Below are 14,731 nucleotides of genomic sequence, written 5' to 3' on the forward strand. Positions count from 1 at the left end.
CCAGTGGGAAGACCACCGACTTCGAAGAGTTTTATACAAAAGCCCGAATGATCATCGGACTCCTCAAATATTTGTAACACTGTTGACGGATCAGTACGGCTGTGTCACAATGGAGGATATCGTCTGCATAGAGCAATATTCATTCTTTCCAGCCTTCAACCAATCGACAACCCTCTTATTAGTGGGTCCTGACCCGCCAAAAGTTCAGGGGCCAATGTAAAAATTATTGGCGACAGGGGGCAGCCCTAATGCATCCCTTTGTGGAGCAGTAACACCCGGGACTCTACCCTATTGACTCTTACTCGTGCCAGGGGGGCTTGATATAGCAGCCTAACCCACCTGCAGAAACTGGGACTGAAACCTGTGTGTGTCAGCACCACAAACATATTGTCCCGGGAGATGCTGTCAAAGGCCATCCTAGCATCTAGAGCCAGCAAGGTGGCCTGTTCCGAAAAGGATGGCTCGGTTTGGCTCAAGACCCTGTAGAGGTGCATAAGATTCAGAAGGGGTACTGCGATGGGGCATGAAACCCAATTGATCTGGGTGTATTAGAGTTGTAATCACTCCTCGCAGTCTATTCACCAGCGCCTTGGCAAGCACCTTAGCCACCTACATGGAGGAGTGAAATTGGTCTGTAGGAGACACACTGTGATGGTGGTTTGCCTGCTTTATGGAGAACAATAGCAATCCGCTGGTCCCTCTGTAATCATCCCTCCTTTCAGGCCTTACGGAACAAGTCTAACAGTGGTTTAGCCACCCCAGCCACGCAGTTGTTTTTACAGCTCAACTGGTAGGCCATTGGGGCCCATCTTCTTTCCTAACTGTAGTCCTCGAATGGCTGCCATCACCTTCTCTTCAGTCAGGTCAGCCTACAACCCCTACTATCTTCATGCAAAAGTACTTGTAGATCAATATCACGCAGGTAAGTAATGGGACCTAATTTGCCCCCGGTCGCCGGGGGGGGGGGGTGTTGGGGGGGGAGGGAGAATATACAAGATCGTAGTATGCCACAAATGTATACGCTATTGCTGCGTTGGTGCTTTGCAACATCCCCACAGCGTCCAGCACCTCAAGCACCAAGGTCCTATCTCTGCCCCTCCTGTCCCCAGGCCAGCAGTCTGCCTTCCGTGTCCCCTAGGTCATAAAGGAACCACTGTGTCTCCAGGACATAGCTGCGGGCCCTATTCTTAGCTAGGGTGTGCAGGGCATCCTGCTTCAACCGAAGTTGGTGACTCAAGCTTTCTAGCCTATTAATGACAACTTGTTCCTCTAGCGCCAGCACTTCCTTCTCAAGGGTGTCTAATTCTAGTTTTAGGTCTTTCTTTTTCCCCCCTATCAGGGTTGGAATCTGATCCCGGAGCACTGTCTTGTAGGCTTCCCAGAGGGTGTAAGCGGAGTCCACCAAGCCTTGATTCTCATGAAAGTAGAGGGATGTCCTCTTTCTAATGCTGTCTTCGATTCCTTTATCTTGGAGATTCCAGGTATCAATTCTGGAGAACAGTTGGGCAGCCTTCGAAGGGCCCTGCAAGTGTACCCCAAAGGGAAAATGGTCAGAGATCCCTTTCGCATAGCAGGCCATTTGCCGAAACAGGCCAGCAGTCAGGGTGTGTGTAAAGAGATAGTCCAGTCGGGAAAAACTAGTGTGTGCGGGAGAAAAGTAAGTGTATTGACGTGAGGAGGATTATGCTGCCTCCACACGTCCACCCCGAGCCACCCCACTAATCCTGTCAATGGTGGGATTCATAACCTTGTTAACATCTTCCCCCAGTACCCACGTTCCAATCAGTAGAGCCAGAAGAAGACCTTCTGTGTCAGGGAGAGTGTCCGAATGAAGGTGCTGTGGGATATAGTGGGAGCATAGGTTAATCGTTCCACCATCCAATGTCTCCGTGGCCGCTACATATTTACCATGTGGGTCATTCCATGTTCGATGTACTATGAGAGAGACAGACTTTTTGAACAGTATAGCCACTCCCCGTGAGTCTGTGGGATAGCTCGAGTGTGCTACTAAAGTGTAACAGCATCTATCTATGGCTTTATAGTATGTGCCTCTAAGGTCTCCTGGAGCAATATTACGTCTGGACAGTAGCAGCCACTCGTATTGGATAGTGGTGAGGCAGGGGACGGGGAACACAAACAACAAAAAGAATAATAAATAGAGAAAATTGGACTTACCTGCTCCGACAGCTGCCGCCTTGCTCTCAATCCTCGCGTCCTTGTCAGGAGCCAGCTGTACGCTACGCATGCTCCCAGCTCCTAATCCCAGCACTGCTCACATGCTGGGAATGCTATTTGTCTGATTGATCTGAACACCTCGGTTCAGTGCTCAGACAGACTTGGAGCCTGTGTTGGTTTCTCCAACCAGCTGTACAACACCGTACAACACAGCTCGTGGAGAAAGGCCAAGTGTGCATGATGGTTTGCCCGGCTCCAGAGGGCCGGCCAAACCGTAAGGGGCACTGTGTAGTGCCCATCACTCTCCCCTCCTCCCTGGTGCTGCAACTGCAGCATCAGTGTAGTTGGCCATGGCCCTGCCTCGGCTCGCAGTTGCAGCCAGCAGAACTAAAAATAAAATGGTGATAAAAATACTTTATTTTATTTTGTGCTTTACCGCTGCGGGATTTCAGCAGGGAGGGCGATGCTCCTCTGTCATAACGGAGGAGCTGCCATAAATACTGAAGAACCAGGGTGCGCTTAATCTTATGCCTCAAACCATTAACATTCCATGTCCATATATTCAGATCCTTATAAGTCTGTTGTGGCATTGGAAAGTAGGTGTATTAAAACCTAGTCCCTGCCCTAACAGGAACCTCTCAGCACTGATCAGGACAACCAGGGCCCCAACTATCCCTGGTCGGTCACGCAATCCACTAAATAACTGCCTACTGTGATGCGTCACAAAGAGCAATAAAATCCAAACAAATAAAACATAACATAATAAATCCCGTAACTTAACCCTCTCTGCTACTCTGCCTGGTCAGCCAAAACATGCCCCCCCCTTGCAGAGTGCCTGTTGCACGTAACATAACAGATACATCAGGGAGGGCAGCCCATGCCAAATTGAAACTAATATGAGTCAGTAGGAATGTTTAGTAATCTCTCTACAGGCGACCTTGTTAGGCATCTCTATGGGCAGTGCCAGTTCTTGAGATCAATTCAGCAAGGGCACTGCAGCATTTATCAACTAAACCCACACCAGACCCAAGCATGAAGAAGACATCAAGCAATCAATGAAAATGTTTAAATCACAGAGTGTGTATCAGCAGACACATACCCATATGTTCACCAAGCGATTTGGTGATTGGCGCTCCTGAGGGGAGTCATGTTGTTCCGGTACTGTCCTAGGCCTAAGGTCACGAGTCCCTTTAGCTCGGCTCCCTTTCTGATGTGCAGGTCGCCAACCCTCAACCCAGTTCCAGGCTTCTTAAGGAGAAGTGAAGTGCCACATCTTGCCCTCATCAACGACACAGAGCTTGGCTGAGTACAACATCAAATAGTTGATGTTTTGGTCACACAAGTCTGTAACTGCCTCGAAGCTTTGTCGTTAACTCTGTACCCCCAAGGAAAAATCTGATTGTCGCGTTGTCGATACAGAGATCGCCATGTGATCGTGCTTCCTAAAGGATTGCATCCCTATCTCTGTATTTAAATATCCTAGCAATTATTGTGCGCAGTTGGGTACCCAGCCGCGGGCCCAATGCTCTATGCGCCCGTATGATAGAGAAGAACTTCGGCAGTCTTTTCGGGTGTAGTTTGGTAAAATCAAGTCTTCGAGAAACAGGTCTACACTGGGTCCCTCAGTTCCTTCCAGGAACCCCATCACTCTAATACTGTTCCGACGAGACCGGCCTTCCTGATCAGCTATCTTAGCAGTAAGTATAGCGCTATTTTTGGTAATGGTCTGGACCTGTTACTTCATGAGCTTTGTCGTGGATTGGAGGCCGATGATCTGAGACTCTGCCGTTTTCACCTTGTCTGCCATTTTCCGGACATCCGCCCTCAGCAGGTTTACGTTGATTGCGACTGTATCAAATTTAGGCTCCAAAGTCCCTCTCAGGTTCCGTGTTGCCACCATAATTTCTCTTAGAGTGAGCTCTTCGTCACATGGGGGGGGGGGGGGGGGCGGGAATCTGCACCCTCCTCTGTATGCTGAGATGTTTCAACCCTGGGTAGCCATGAGTACTGTGTATTTGTCTAATTTACCTGGACCGCATTAGCTTGGCCCCAAGATTTCTGACCATTGCAGGCATGTTAGCTTGGCCCCACTCTGGAGGTCCACTGCCGATTTTGCACCAGTCACTACAATGTCTGTTGCTCCATAATCTGCACATGTCCCACTGGTCCTCAGTCCTTAGCAGCCACAACAAATCCAGGTGATAAACTGCACCATGTTCCCTTCGCCACAAGGGCCCCGGGCCACAGCGGCCACATACACTATTCAACAGGCTGACAGGGGGGCCACTTGTGGCTGCTCCAGCCCTGGGGGTACCAGCTTCCAACCACACCCACCAGTGCCCGTACATTCACTGACAGCCTGTGGGGCCAATGCACCGCTCACCTCGGGGGCACAGCTCCCCAGGAGACAAAAGTGTGTGTTCTGTTGGGCCTCTGGGAAGTTTCTGTAGGCTCTCACCATGGGGCGCTCTCAGTTGCCAGATGGGTGCGCCACCAGATCCAGCCCCAGGAGACACGCCTCCACCTTCAACAGCTATTCAGCTCCCGCCTGGCGATTTGCCCCCGCCATCCCAGACGGGAACATGTGCTGCTTATCGTGCCAGTTGAACCCCTCAGGAACCGGCCCACAGTAGCAGAAGCTAGCGAGGGGTAGGAAGTACCCGCAGGATGGCCCCAAGGAGCTTGCGTTCATTGCCGGGCCCCACCAGCAATTCTCTGTGGGTTCCGCATAATCACCAATACCGGCAACTCTCTTCACCAGACGGGCACAAGATTGCTCCGGTTACCACTTCTCCTCTATCACTGTCTGTGGTGGGCCGCCTCGCTCGATACTCCGTGGCTGCAGCTCCTTTCTCTTTCAGGCCCAAGGTGGCACAGACCGCGTTCCCTCCACCGTGCCGCCTCAACTTCAAAGGCAGCTCTTTCCCTCACGGGGGTCTCAAACGACCGGACCACCACCAATCCGGTCCAAAGAGCGTAAGTGGGCTTTTGCTGGTGTCTCGGCCATCGGAACTGAGCAGATAATGATGGATTGTGGGGATTAATACACTGGCTAAGGCAGAGCTAACTCAGTGTGCAGCCATCTTTGTTGGTGGTTGGCCACTTCCCCGTCCTAGGGATATTCAGACTTCTTTTTTCAGTTGTGAGCATTCCAAAGTTTAGGGAGCTTGTTTCAAACATCAAGGCAAGTGGATCCCCAGCTGATCCCCTACCTCCTGCATTATATAAGAATCTGACACAGATTTTTGGAATTGGTCCTTTCCGCAGGGTCATTCCCAAACATTTTGCCTTTTGCCTTCTATTTTTCTGACCCTGTTTTTGTTGGCTATTGGATTCTGGGCTCTTTACCAGTGCTGAAGTGCATATGCTCTCTGTATAAATTATGATATGATTGGTTATCCATGATTGACATATTTGATTTACTGGTAAGTCCCTAGTAAAGAGCAGGACTAAAAAACAAGATCCCTTGGAAATTCTCCCTCTCTCCTACCTTGAGGAGTAGAAAGTTGTCACAGTCTGTATAAATGCTCAGGTCATTATGGTATCTCAATTCAGTGGAAATATCAGAGTTTACTTTACGTCCCTCCCGGCGCTACGAGGGACGTGAAGTCGGCGACAAGCTCACCTTGATGAATGTGTGACCACAGGGAGCCGTCCACGCTCCCCCACCTGGTCGAACACGAATACAAAGTAAACTCGGATATTTTCCAAGGGATCTTGTTTTTTTTAGTCCTGATGAAAGCCTGGGAAGAAACAGTAGCCAGCAGAGACATGTCGACATTTAGCAGGGTGGAGGGGTAGTGGGCTCATTATAGACCAGCATACCACCATCCACGGTGTGACTAGAACCCCCTTAACCTAACATGGGAGTTCAATAATAAAGGGAAGATAGGATATCCCTGTATTAGTTTTAACATTGTTATTTCTGCACCTTTTTTCTCCGATCCCGCATTTTTTGTTTGTCTTGTCTCCCCTACCCTATTGCTTCACCTCTGTTGTTGGCTTGCGCGGAGTTGTTGAAGCAGCCCTATGATGAAGCATGCCACAAATTCTTGTGGGTGAGGGTAGTTTTTATAACATATTTGTCTTGTCTACTCACCCTCTCTGATTAGCGACAAACGTTTTTTCGCCCCACTGCTCTGTGTGTGAAAAGTGCACCCACTTGCCAAGCCTAATGCTTTCCTTTTATTACATACAAGTCACCCCTAAGGAATGCCCAAGGTACCCCAATGGCAGGGTGCAGTGTATGGGAAAGGTAGGACATGTGCTGGTGTGTTTCACATGTCCTGATAGTGAAATACTGTGCATTTCATTTTTCACTGTTGAGAAGCTATCTATCCCATAGGATTATCATTGGACTGTAACCTTTTTACATGTGTAACTTGCAATATGGACAAGATATGAAAATGGAGTTTAGGCTCTCGGAACTTAGAATTTATTAACGCACCTTTTTGTTAAGGTGGTTTTAAAATTCTGTGTTTGAAAATGCGACTTTTATAAAGTGGGCATTTTCTTACTTTGCAAAAACAACAGTTGATGGACACAATGCAGAACAATGTCATGCATTCATCCCAGTACAGAGATCTAGGCCTAAATCCATAATTTTTTTGCTCACCATGCCATTCCAATTTGAACCCAGCCATATGCAAATCAGTCTTGACTCTGAGCCTCATTGGAACAGTCCAGCCCGAACTGCCAAGCCAGGTCCTCCCTGGACTGAAAAAAGCATCCTAGGACAGGTTTCGGGTCCCAGGATGCTTGTTTCCAGTCCAGGGAAGACATGGATTGGCAGTTCGGGCTGGACTGTTCCCATGAGGCACAGGGTCAAGACTGATTTGCATATAGCTGTGTCTGAACTAGGGTGGCGAAGTGAGCTAAAGAACTATGATGGATTCAACCTAGATCTGTAACTGGGAGTGAGTGTCTGAAATGTTTCTGTGCTCCTACCGTCATCTCCTTGGGTTTGCCTCATTTTCTTACTTTACCATTCTGCGTGCCTCTGGCTGTTTGTGTTTTCAGCATCTGGTGTTTGAGTGATAGGAGCTGGGATGTGCATTCACTCTAGGCCATCACTAGGGGGGGGGGGGTTGAGGTGTGCCCTCCCTTGACTGGGTAACTCATCGCAGTGCTGAATAGACCGGGTCTGCATTTAGAGTGGTGGGAGGAGTTTCGCTTGCACCTGAATAGGCTAGGTCTCTTTTTTCACAATGCTGCCCCCGCCCTCTGTGGTCATGCTGCACCAGGGAGGACTGGACTGGTTTAGACTGGCGTTAGAGACACTAACAGCCAGGGCCGGCTTTAGTGCTGGTTGCGCCCTGTGCGACAATGTTTGTTGGCGCCCCCCCAATGACCACCCATGATTATCTCACTAGCACCCTTTAACAGTGACCAAGTCTCCATAACCACACTCTCTCAGATGCATTGAATTAGTTATATAGCGCCACTCATACCAGTGTAGGGTGTCCGAACACTTTGCATCACACACAGAGACAGTCAAACATACTGTGTAAATCAGTGTATAGGAAATGTTACATAAGCCAAAGGACTAAAAGTGTAGGAGTCACATGTCATCCATACTGGTAGGTGGTATAGTTTAAGAGTGCTTGGTGTGGAGAAGCACAAACTCAGAGTCGAAAAAGAAACAGCATAGTTGGGAGTTTTCTTTAATAATAATCGATTTCTAGCCAAATTAACCCTTTTTGCAACATAATCAATGTTCTAATAATGTATACTTTGCAGTGTGTATGCAGTTCTAGGACAAAAGTTAATAGCTCACTATTCTATATTAGGACTTTAAGTTCTAAATTGCAAGTAACAAAAGGATGCCTCTTTTGAAAGCAGTAACCTGCTGCTGATCTGTTTACATAATACGCACTCTGCAATCTACTTGGTACACAAGTCAAAACCTCAACTATACAAAATGCTGATCTCTCTCCAGGCAGATAATTAATCACGAGTTATCTTGATATTTATGTGAGGCCTGCTCATTGCCGGGGGAAAGAAACACTGCAGCAGGTGCTTCAAAAGCATAATAAACTTTCAAACACAGCGCCCCCAGGAAGCCAGCACCCGGTGCGGTGGCACCAGTGGCAGCGGTCGCACCGCCCTAAAGCTAAGAGAGCAATTACAAAATGGGGTATAAGTATTGCACCTAAAACCATTGGACTTCGATTGAGAGGACCCTGCCAAGAAGGAGAGCGGAAGGACTGTGTGAGGAGCGCTGTCTTTTCTGAGTGAGGGGTGGGTTGGCCTGCAGTTGCTGCTTCTGTCTGTGGTGGAGGAAAAGGAGAGACTTTTTGCCCTGCTGTGCTATCCTGCTTGTGACGAATTTCCAAGGGCTTGTGTGTGCTGGTCTCCTGTTGGAAGTCTCAAGAATACAAAAGACATCAGTAAAGATCGTTTATAGATTCCAAAGGAAACCTGCCTGGAAGGAAAGCAGCAGAGATGTGTGAGGAGTACTACCCTGTTATGTGTGGGGTGGGACGGCCTGAAATTGCTGTCCCTGTTGGAGCAGGAAAAGGACTGGACTGTCCTTATACCTTTCTGTTTGAACCAAAGTAAAAGAACGTGGAGAGCACTGTGGAAGGGCCACTCATGTGGAGAAGCAGAAGAGGAGAGCTTGTTGAGGAAGTGCTCTCCTCCTCCTACCTGGCAGCCAGTGCGTGTGTGTACCCATGGAGACGCTCTGCGACTCCACAGTAAACGCCTGGAGCCTGAATGCGACCCCCAGGCAGTTGCCGTACCAACGAGGGAGATGCAAGTGTAGCTTGCCCTGTCCTAAAGTTGTCAGAGCAACCTCCAGAGTCTGACAGGGCCGGCCAGCACGCTGTCAGAAAGGACGCTGCGCGCCGCCGGTATACGCACCAGAATGAAGCTTGCAGGAGAAGTGCATCATCGGGGGTCGTCCTGCAAGCCAGAACCGCCGATGAAGAACTGGATGAGCCCCGCTGACGTGCCGCTGTGAGCGGTGCAGAGAAAGTTGGCCCACCAGCCGGAAAGTGAGGCCGGCAAGCAGGAAGGCGAGACCTGAGCCCTGTGAGGGCTCAAGACCTGTGAACTTAACGGGTCGGGCCTTGCACCGGCTGCGCCGCAGTCTCACGGGAAGCCCCATCAGCTAATTTTGCCTGCGGGGGACCCAGCGAAGTCTCCCCGCTGGCAGGGGCAATGCGTGTGTGCCCCCCACTGTCCAGACACCTACCTGGGGGGGGGGGGCAATTGCAGGAGTGTTGTGGCACGGGGCAGAGTCTCAACAGCCCCCCCCCCCCCGGTCACCTAGAAGAAACAGGTGCATCTTTTCTTTTTGCTCTTGGAACTACCATGAGACATGTAGTAGGCGCACAGGTGCTCGTGTCTCCTACGGGTCAGGACAGGCTCTACTGGCAATCGTGAGGGGGTACCTACGTGTTGTCGTCCCCACCTAATTTCTGCATTTGAACCCTGGTGTTTGGGTACATTTTGCGTTCACTCATGCTACATGTGGGTTCAGTAGGGCAGAAATGGTTGTTTACTGTGCCGTCTGATTGGCAAATGCATTCTTACTGACCCTACCTAATGGTGACCTAATATATTTGGCCTATTACACAAAACTGATTTATGACTCGTACAGGGTATGAATATTTACTTCAGAGCGCTAATTGGGATGCTGATGATGCCTAATATTTTCACACTGTTTTTATGACATGGGTAATTTCTGGGTATTTACCTTCAGGCACTGAATGGTTTACGACCATTGTTTTATGACACAGTGATTTATGATCTATGTTATGACTATGATAATTACCTAGTTGCCAAAGGGATTTATGTGAATGTTGACTAATGTGCTTTACATACAAAAAAGTGATTTATGGTCTGTCGTATGTATAAAACAGTGATAGTTTTATATAACCTTTTTTAAAATCTCTTGTAGTGTGTCACTGGAGAGAGAGTGTGAGAGTGTGAGTGTGAGTGTGAGTGTGAGAGTGAGTGTGAGTGTGAGTGTGAGTGTGAGAGTGAGTGTGAGTGTGAGTGTGAGTGTGTGAGTGTGTGTGTGTGTGTGTGTGTTTTGCGCAAATGCTTTACACATTGCCTCTAGGATAAGCCTGACTTCTCTGCCAAGCTACCAAGGGGGTGAGAAGGGGTTATCTTATGTGTGCAACTCCCTTACCCTGACTAGAGTTGTGGTTTTCTGCATGTCTTGGGTGTACACCCTCGTCAACTAGAAACCCCATTTCTAACAGTGATCCAGACTGGTCTTGGGCAATAGTGAATTCCTCATATGAATTGCTGAAACAAGCTTATGTGCGTCCTTTTCTGAACAAACTCTAGATCCAGATAATCTATCTATCATCCTGTGTGACCGCTATCATGCATTATGAATTGGTTGGGGAAGACAAGTTTTTATTTTATGGGTTTTGTACAGAGAAACCATCATTTAAATTCCTCTCAGATGGGCTTTCATTCAGGCTATAGCATGGAATTACCATGCTGTCTGCACTGGGTGATTTACAATGCTTTACTGATTGCAACATCTCCGTTGTTTTGATTTTACTTGATCAATCAGCAGCGTCTGTAAATGGACCAATTCTGCTTTCAATGCTCCGTGAACTGAGCATAAAAGATCTAGTTCCTCATCAGTTCCCCGACTGCTTCACAAATTGCCACAATAGGATTTCTCTCCCACCACATACCTCTACGAGAAGAAAACGTGCAGCAGGGGAGCCTCAACAACTTGTGCAATCACCCTTGCTATTTAATTTGTGTATGAACCCCCTTGCTAGTTTGATTTTATCTTTGGATTCGGTATGTTTTTATATGCAGATGTTACTCAGATTATCATGCAGCTTTCTGGGGATGGACAACATATTGGTAACCAGCAACAGGACCTTCTAAACAAGGCAGATCTCTGGGTGAGCACTAACTGTCTTAAATTAAATAGAGATAGGGCAGAGATTATGTCCTATTATCCAGTCAGCTTTCTGGGATTATTATTTTTGGGCAGATGTATTGGGACCTTCACCTGTTCCCCATATTTAAAAATCTGGGCATCAATATCGACAGCCAGTTAAGCCGGTCAAATCAACGCTCAGCAGTGGGGGAATTCTCTTTTAACCAACTGCACTTTGTGAAACGCCTTCTCTATTTACTTTACCTCAGAGACTCCAAATACTGCATGCATTCATTACATCCAAGCTGGGCTACTGCTACCCCATTTGTCTAGTTCTCTCATCATTTCAAATGAATACACTTCAATTCATCCAAACTACCTCTATTCTTCAGCTTGCTTTCATATATGATAATCCCACTTCACTCAGAACACTTTAGGACATCTGTTTAAACACCAATATTTTCAAATTTGCTCCTGACAATGTGTCAATAAGCTGACATGCATACATGTTGTGGCACTCAGTGCACAGTCCAATCATATGCATGCATGTACTTCAACGTCTGTGCGTGGGAATCCAGAATCACTGTGTATACTCATGCATGGATGTGTTCAAATGTATAAGGGGGGGCACTCACAGTCCACGTTCCACTTGATAGTCCAGCCGTGGGGTCGGAGCAGGTCATGGACAGCTTCCAGCACAGTCTGCAGTTTCTGTTTCTGGCCGATTTCAGACTGGGTGACTTCTGCTACATTCAGCTTGCGGCTTGCAAGCGTCTCTGCATTAAGGGAAACACATTGTAAATAAGGCCGGCCAGTCCTCTGCACATCACACAATCAGAAATGGGCTAACCGACAAATTAACAGGGAGACCACAGCGAAGAGTCTAGCGTGGCTCCAGAGAGCCCATGCACGAGCAGAGCCTTCAAAACATGTGTCATGTAACTCTAGCTGCAGAGATACTGTTTCAATATGATGAAGTTTTTTTAAAATTAAAAAAAATATTTAACATACAGCAGCGTTTCATCTTAGTACAACACATTATATCACTTCATAGAAGTATTTAGAGGCATTTAATAAAAGTGAGTTTTTCAACAGGGACTCAAACATTCATGTCCACTCTGCAATATTAATGCCACTATTAAATTAAGAAACAAGTCAGTTGTCATGTCAGTTGCCATGTGTATCCCACGTGGCCTAGATTCTTGCAATAATTGGCTCTGGTAGAAAGCCACTAGCATGAACAACTGGATTCAGACCCAGTAGCTCACTCTTATGACGAACCAACAGTTGTTAACAAAAGCTGTTATTCCACTGCTGCAACATCATGGAGGAATTCCTATCTGATCAGGCTGGGCCCTCTAAGAGCCTGTCAGAGCAGCGGTAGAAACCATGGAGCACATTTTCTGCAACACAAGGAAGGGAAGACACAGAGTGTGGTGGGGATGGGTGGCAGGAGGCCAGGTTTATATATATATTCACTTAAAAAACCATAGGTTTCTAGTTAGCTGGACATTTCACTCGTAAAAAAACAATGAAATTCACCTGTTATAGTTAGTGCAGGCAACTATAACTCACGCGACCGCAATCCTCTGCTGATGACGTCAGATATTACATCACTGTATTTAGACACTTATTTACCCATGTTTTCTTCCATTAATCTTTAGCTATACATATATTACAAATATTTATTTTTCATAAAGACACATATGTCATCAGTGATGTAATATCTGACGTCATCAGCAGAGGATTGCGGTCGCGTGAGTTATAGTTGCCTGCACTAACTATAACGGGGGAATTTCATTGGTTTTTTACGAGTGAAATGTCCAGCTAACTATAACATGTGTGAAACCTATGGTTTTTTAAGTGAATTTGCAAGGTTTTTTAAATGCTAATTCGTAACTATAACGTGTGTGAAACCTATGGTTTTTTCAGTGAATTTGTACGTTTTTTTAAATGCTAAGTTATGTATTTATTATTTTTTTTTTTCAGGTTTTTCACCGTGCGCGCACCGTGAAAATTTTTTTTTTTTTTAAATTTTTTTTAAAATCTCGAGGTGCGCGCGCACCGTGCGCGCGCTGTGGGCACTCGGTGCGCTTCACGCACCGAGCGCTCACGGTTCGCAGTACGTGCCGTGCGATACGCGCATCTCGCGATTTAAAAAAAAAAATTGTTTTTTCCTCCCTTGGGGGTCCTTCTGTGACCCCCTGACCAAGGCTAGGGGGTCAGGAACTGTCCACTCTGCCCCCTTTTCACGCTCTCCACCTTTTTTTTTCACCCCCTCAGACTGCGAGAGACAAAATGGCGGACGACACTTCCTGGTTTCGACCGATTCGAATGTTTACCGACATCTAACAACCATTCAGAATTGCGCTCGCGCACGGCAGGGTGCGCGCACAGTGCGCGCACGGTGCACGCGTATAGATATTGATATGCTTTCAAATGCTATTTTCTCAGGGAATACTGAACAGATTTACACCAGACCTGCAAAAGGCACTTCCTTGACCTTATGGCTACCTCTCTGCCAAATTTCACGTAATTCTGTTCAGCCGTTCGGGCTGTAGCTGCGACTAAAGGTCTTAGGGAAAAATGCATGGGGATAACGCGTTTTGGGACCCCCCCTTTTTCTCGGCCCCCGCTTGACGAATCACCCCGAGACTTTCAGGGTAGGAGCTGAGCGGAGCGCCCCATTAGTTTTGAAAATTTCGCGAGGATTCGTCAACCGGCGCCAAAGTTATTCAAAATAGAATTTTGAGATTTCCTATGGAAACACGGTCCTAACTATAACTATCTACTGGCGACCGCATATATATATATATATATATATATATATATATATATATATATATATATATATATATACACATACACACACACATAGACATATATATACACACACACACACACACACACACACACACACACATAGTGAGAAAGGTAGGTGTGCTGAAACGTGTCAAGCGGAATAAAATAAACAAGAGCTTAATGGTGAAGCTTACCCTTGTGTCGGAGTCCGATTACTGGAGGAGGAGTCGGGAGTGGTTGAAATATTATATATATATATATATATATATATATATTTATATATATATATATATATACACACACACACACATACATACATATATTATTATTACTTTTTTAACACTTTGGACACGGAAGAGAGGCCATGTTATGCATGCTCTCTCCTGACTCCTCTGCCCCTACGTAGTAGTTGAAAGCAAGGGCAGAAGAATAACAAAAGAAAGTATAAAACATAAAATGGTAATTAGTGAATTACAGAGATTTCTTTTTACCACCTCAGGGTTCTGAGTGGAATCATAGAAAACTCAAGCTTTGCTATCATTGTCTATCAGAGGTCACTTGGAACCCCTCAGAGAAAAATATCCCCCAATTCAATGTTACTCTTCTATGATTCTATATATTATGCATGGAGCCACATCAAAGTCTATTAAATCAAACCTAGGAGGTTTTTCTACAGCTCACATCCCGTGTATTCAAAGGTGCTCTGATGAGTAATAATGAAATAAAAGGAGGCTCAGTGAAATAAAATATTTGCATAGGTTCGCACAATTTGTTCAAGCAGAGAAGCCTGGAGTTTTCTGGTTTCAGATTATGCAATACAGCCACTAGATGGCATGTTTTTGCCTTGCCCGTGATCTCCATGCCACTGGAGTCAAACTATCCTGGCTCATG

At 46.6% G+C, this 14,731-nt stretch overlaps 1 protein-coding gene across 7 annotated transcripts in view; it reads right to left on the minus strand.

Annotated features, from left to right (window-relative positions):
* The window catches only part of PARVB (parvin beta), a 515,092-nt gene that overhangs the window by 184,828 nt on the left and 315,533 nt on the right, over positions 1 to 14,731 (minus strand). For all 7 annotated transcript variants that reach the window (XM_085652456.1, XM_085652460.1, XM_085652461.1 and 4 more), the window contains exon 5: positions 11,674 to 11,814. In XM_085652456.1, the coding sequence (XP_085508582.1) occupies positions 11,674 to 11,814 (141 nt within the window). The remainder of the gene's footprint in view (positions 1 to 11,673; positions 11,815 to 14,731) is intronic.

This window comes from Triturus cristatus, chromosome 4_1, assembly GCF_964204655.1.
Source record: "Triturus cristatus chromosome 4_1, aTriCri1.1, whole genome shotgun sequence".
In the NCBI taxonomy this organism is placed as follows: Eukaryota; Metazoa; Chordata; class Amphibia; order Caudata; family Salamandridae; genus Triturus; species Triturus cristatus.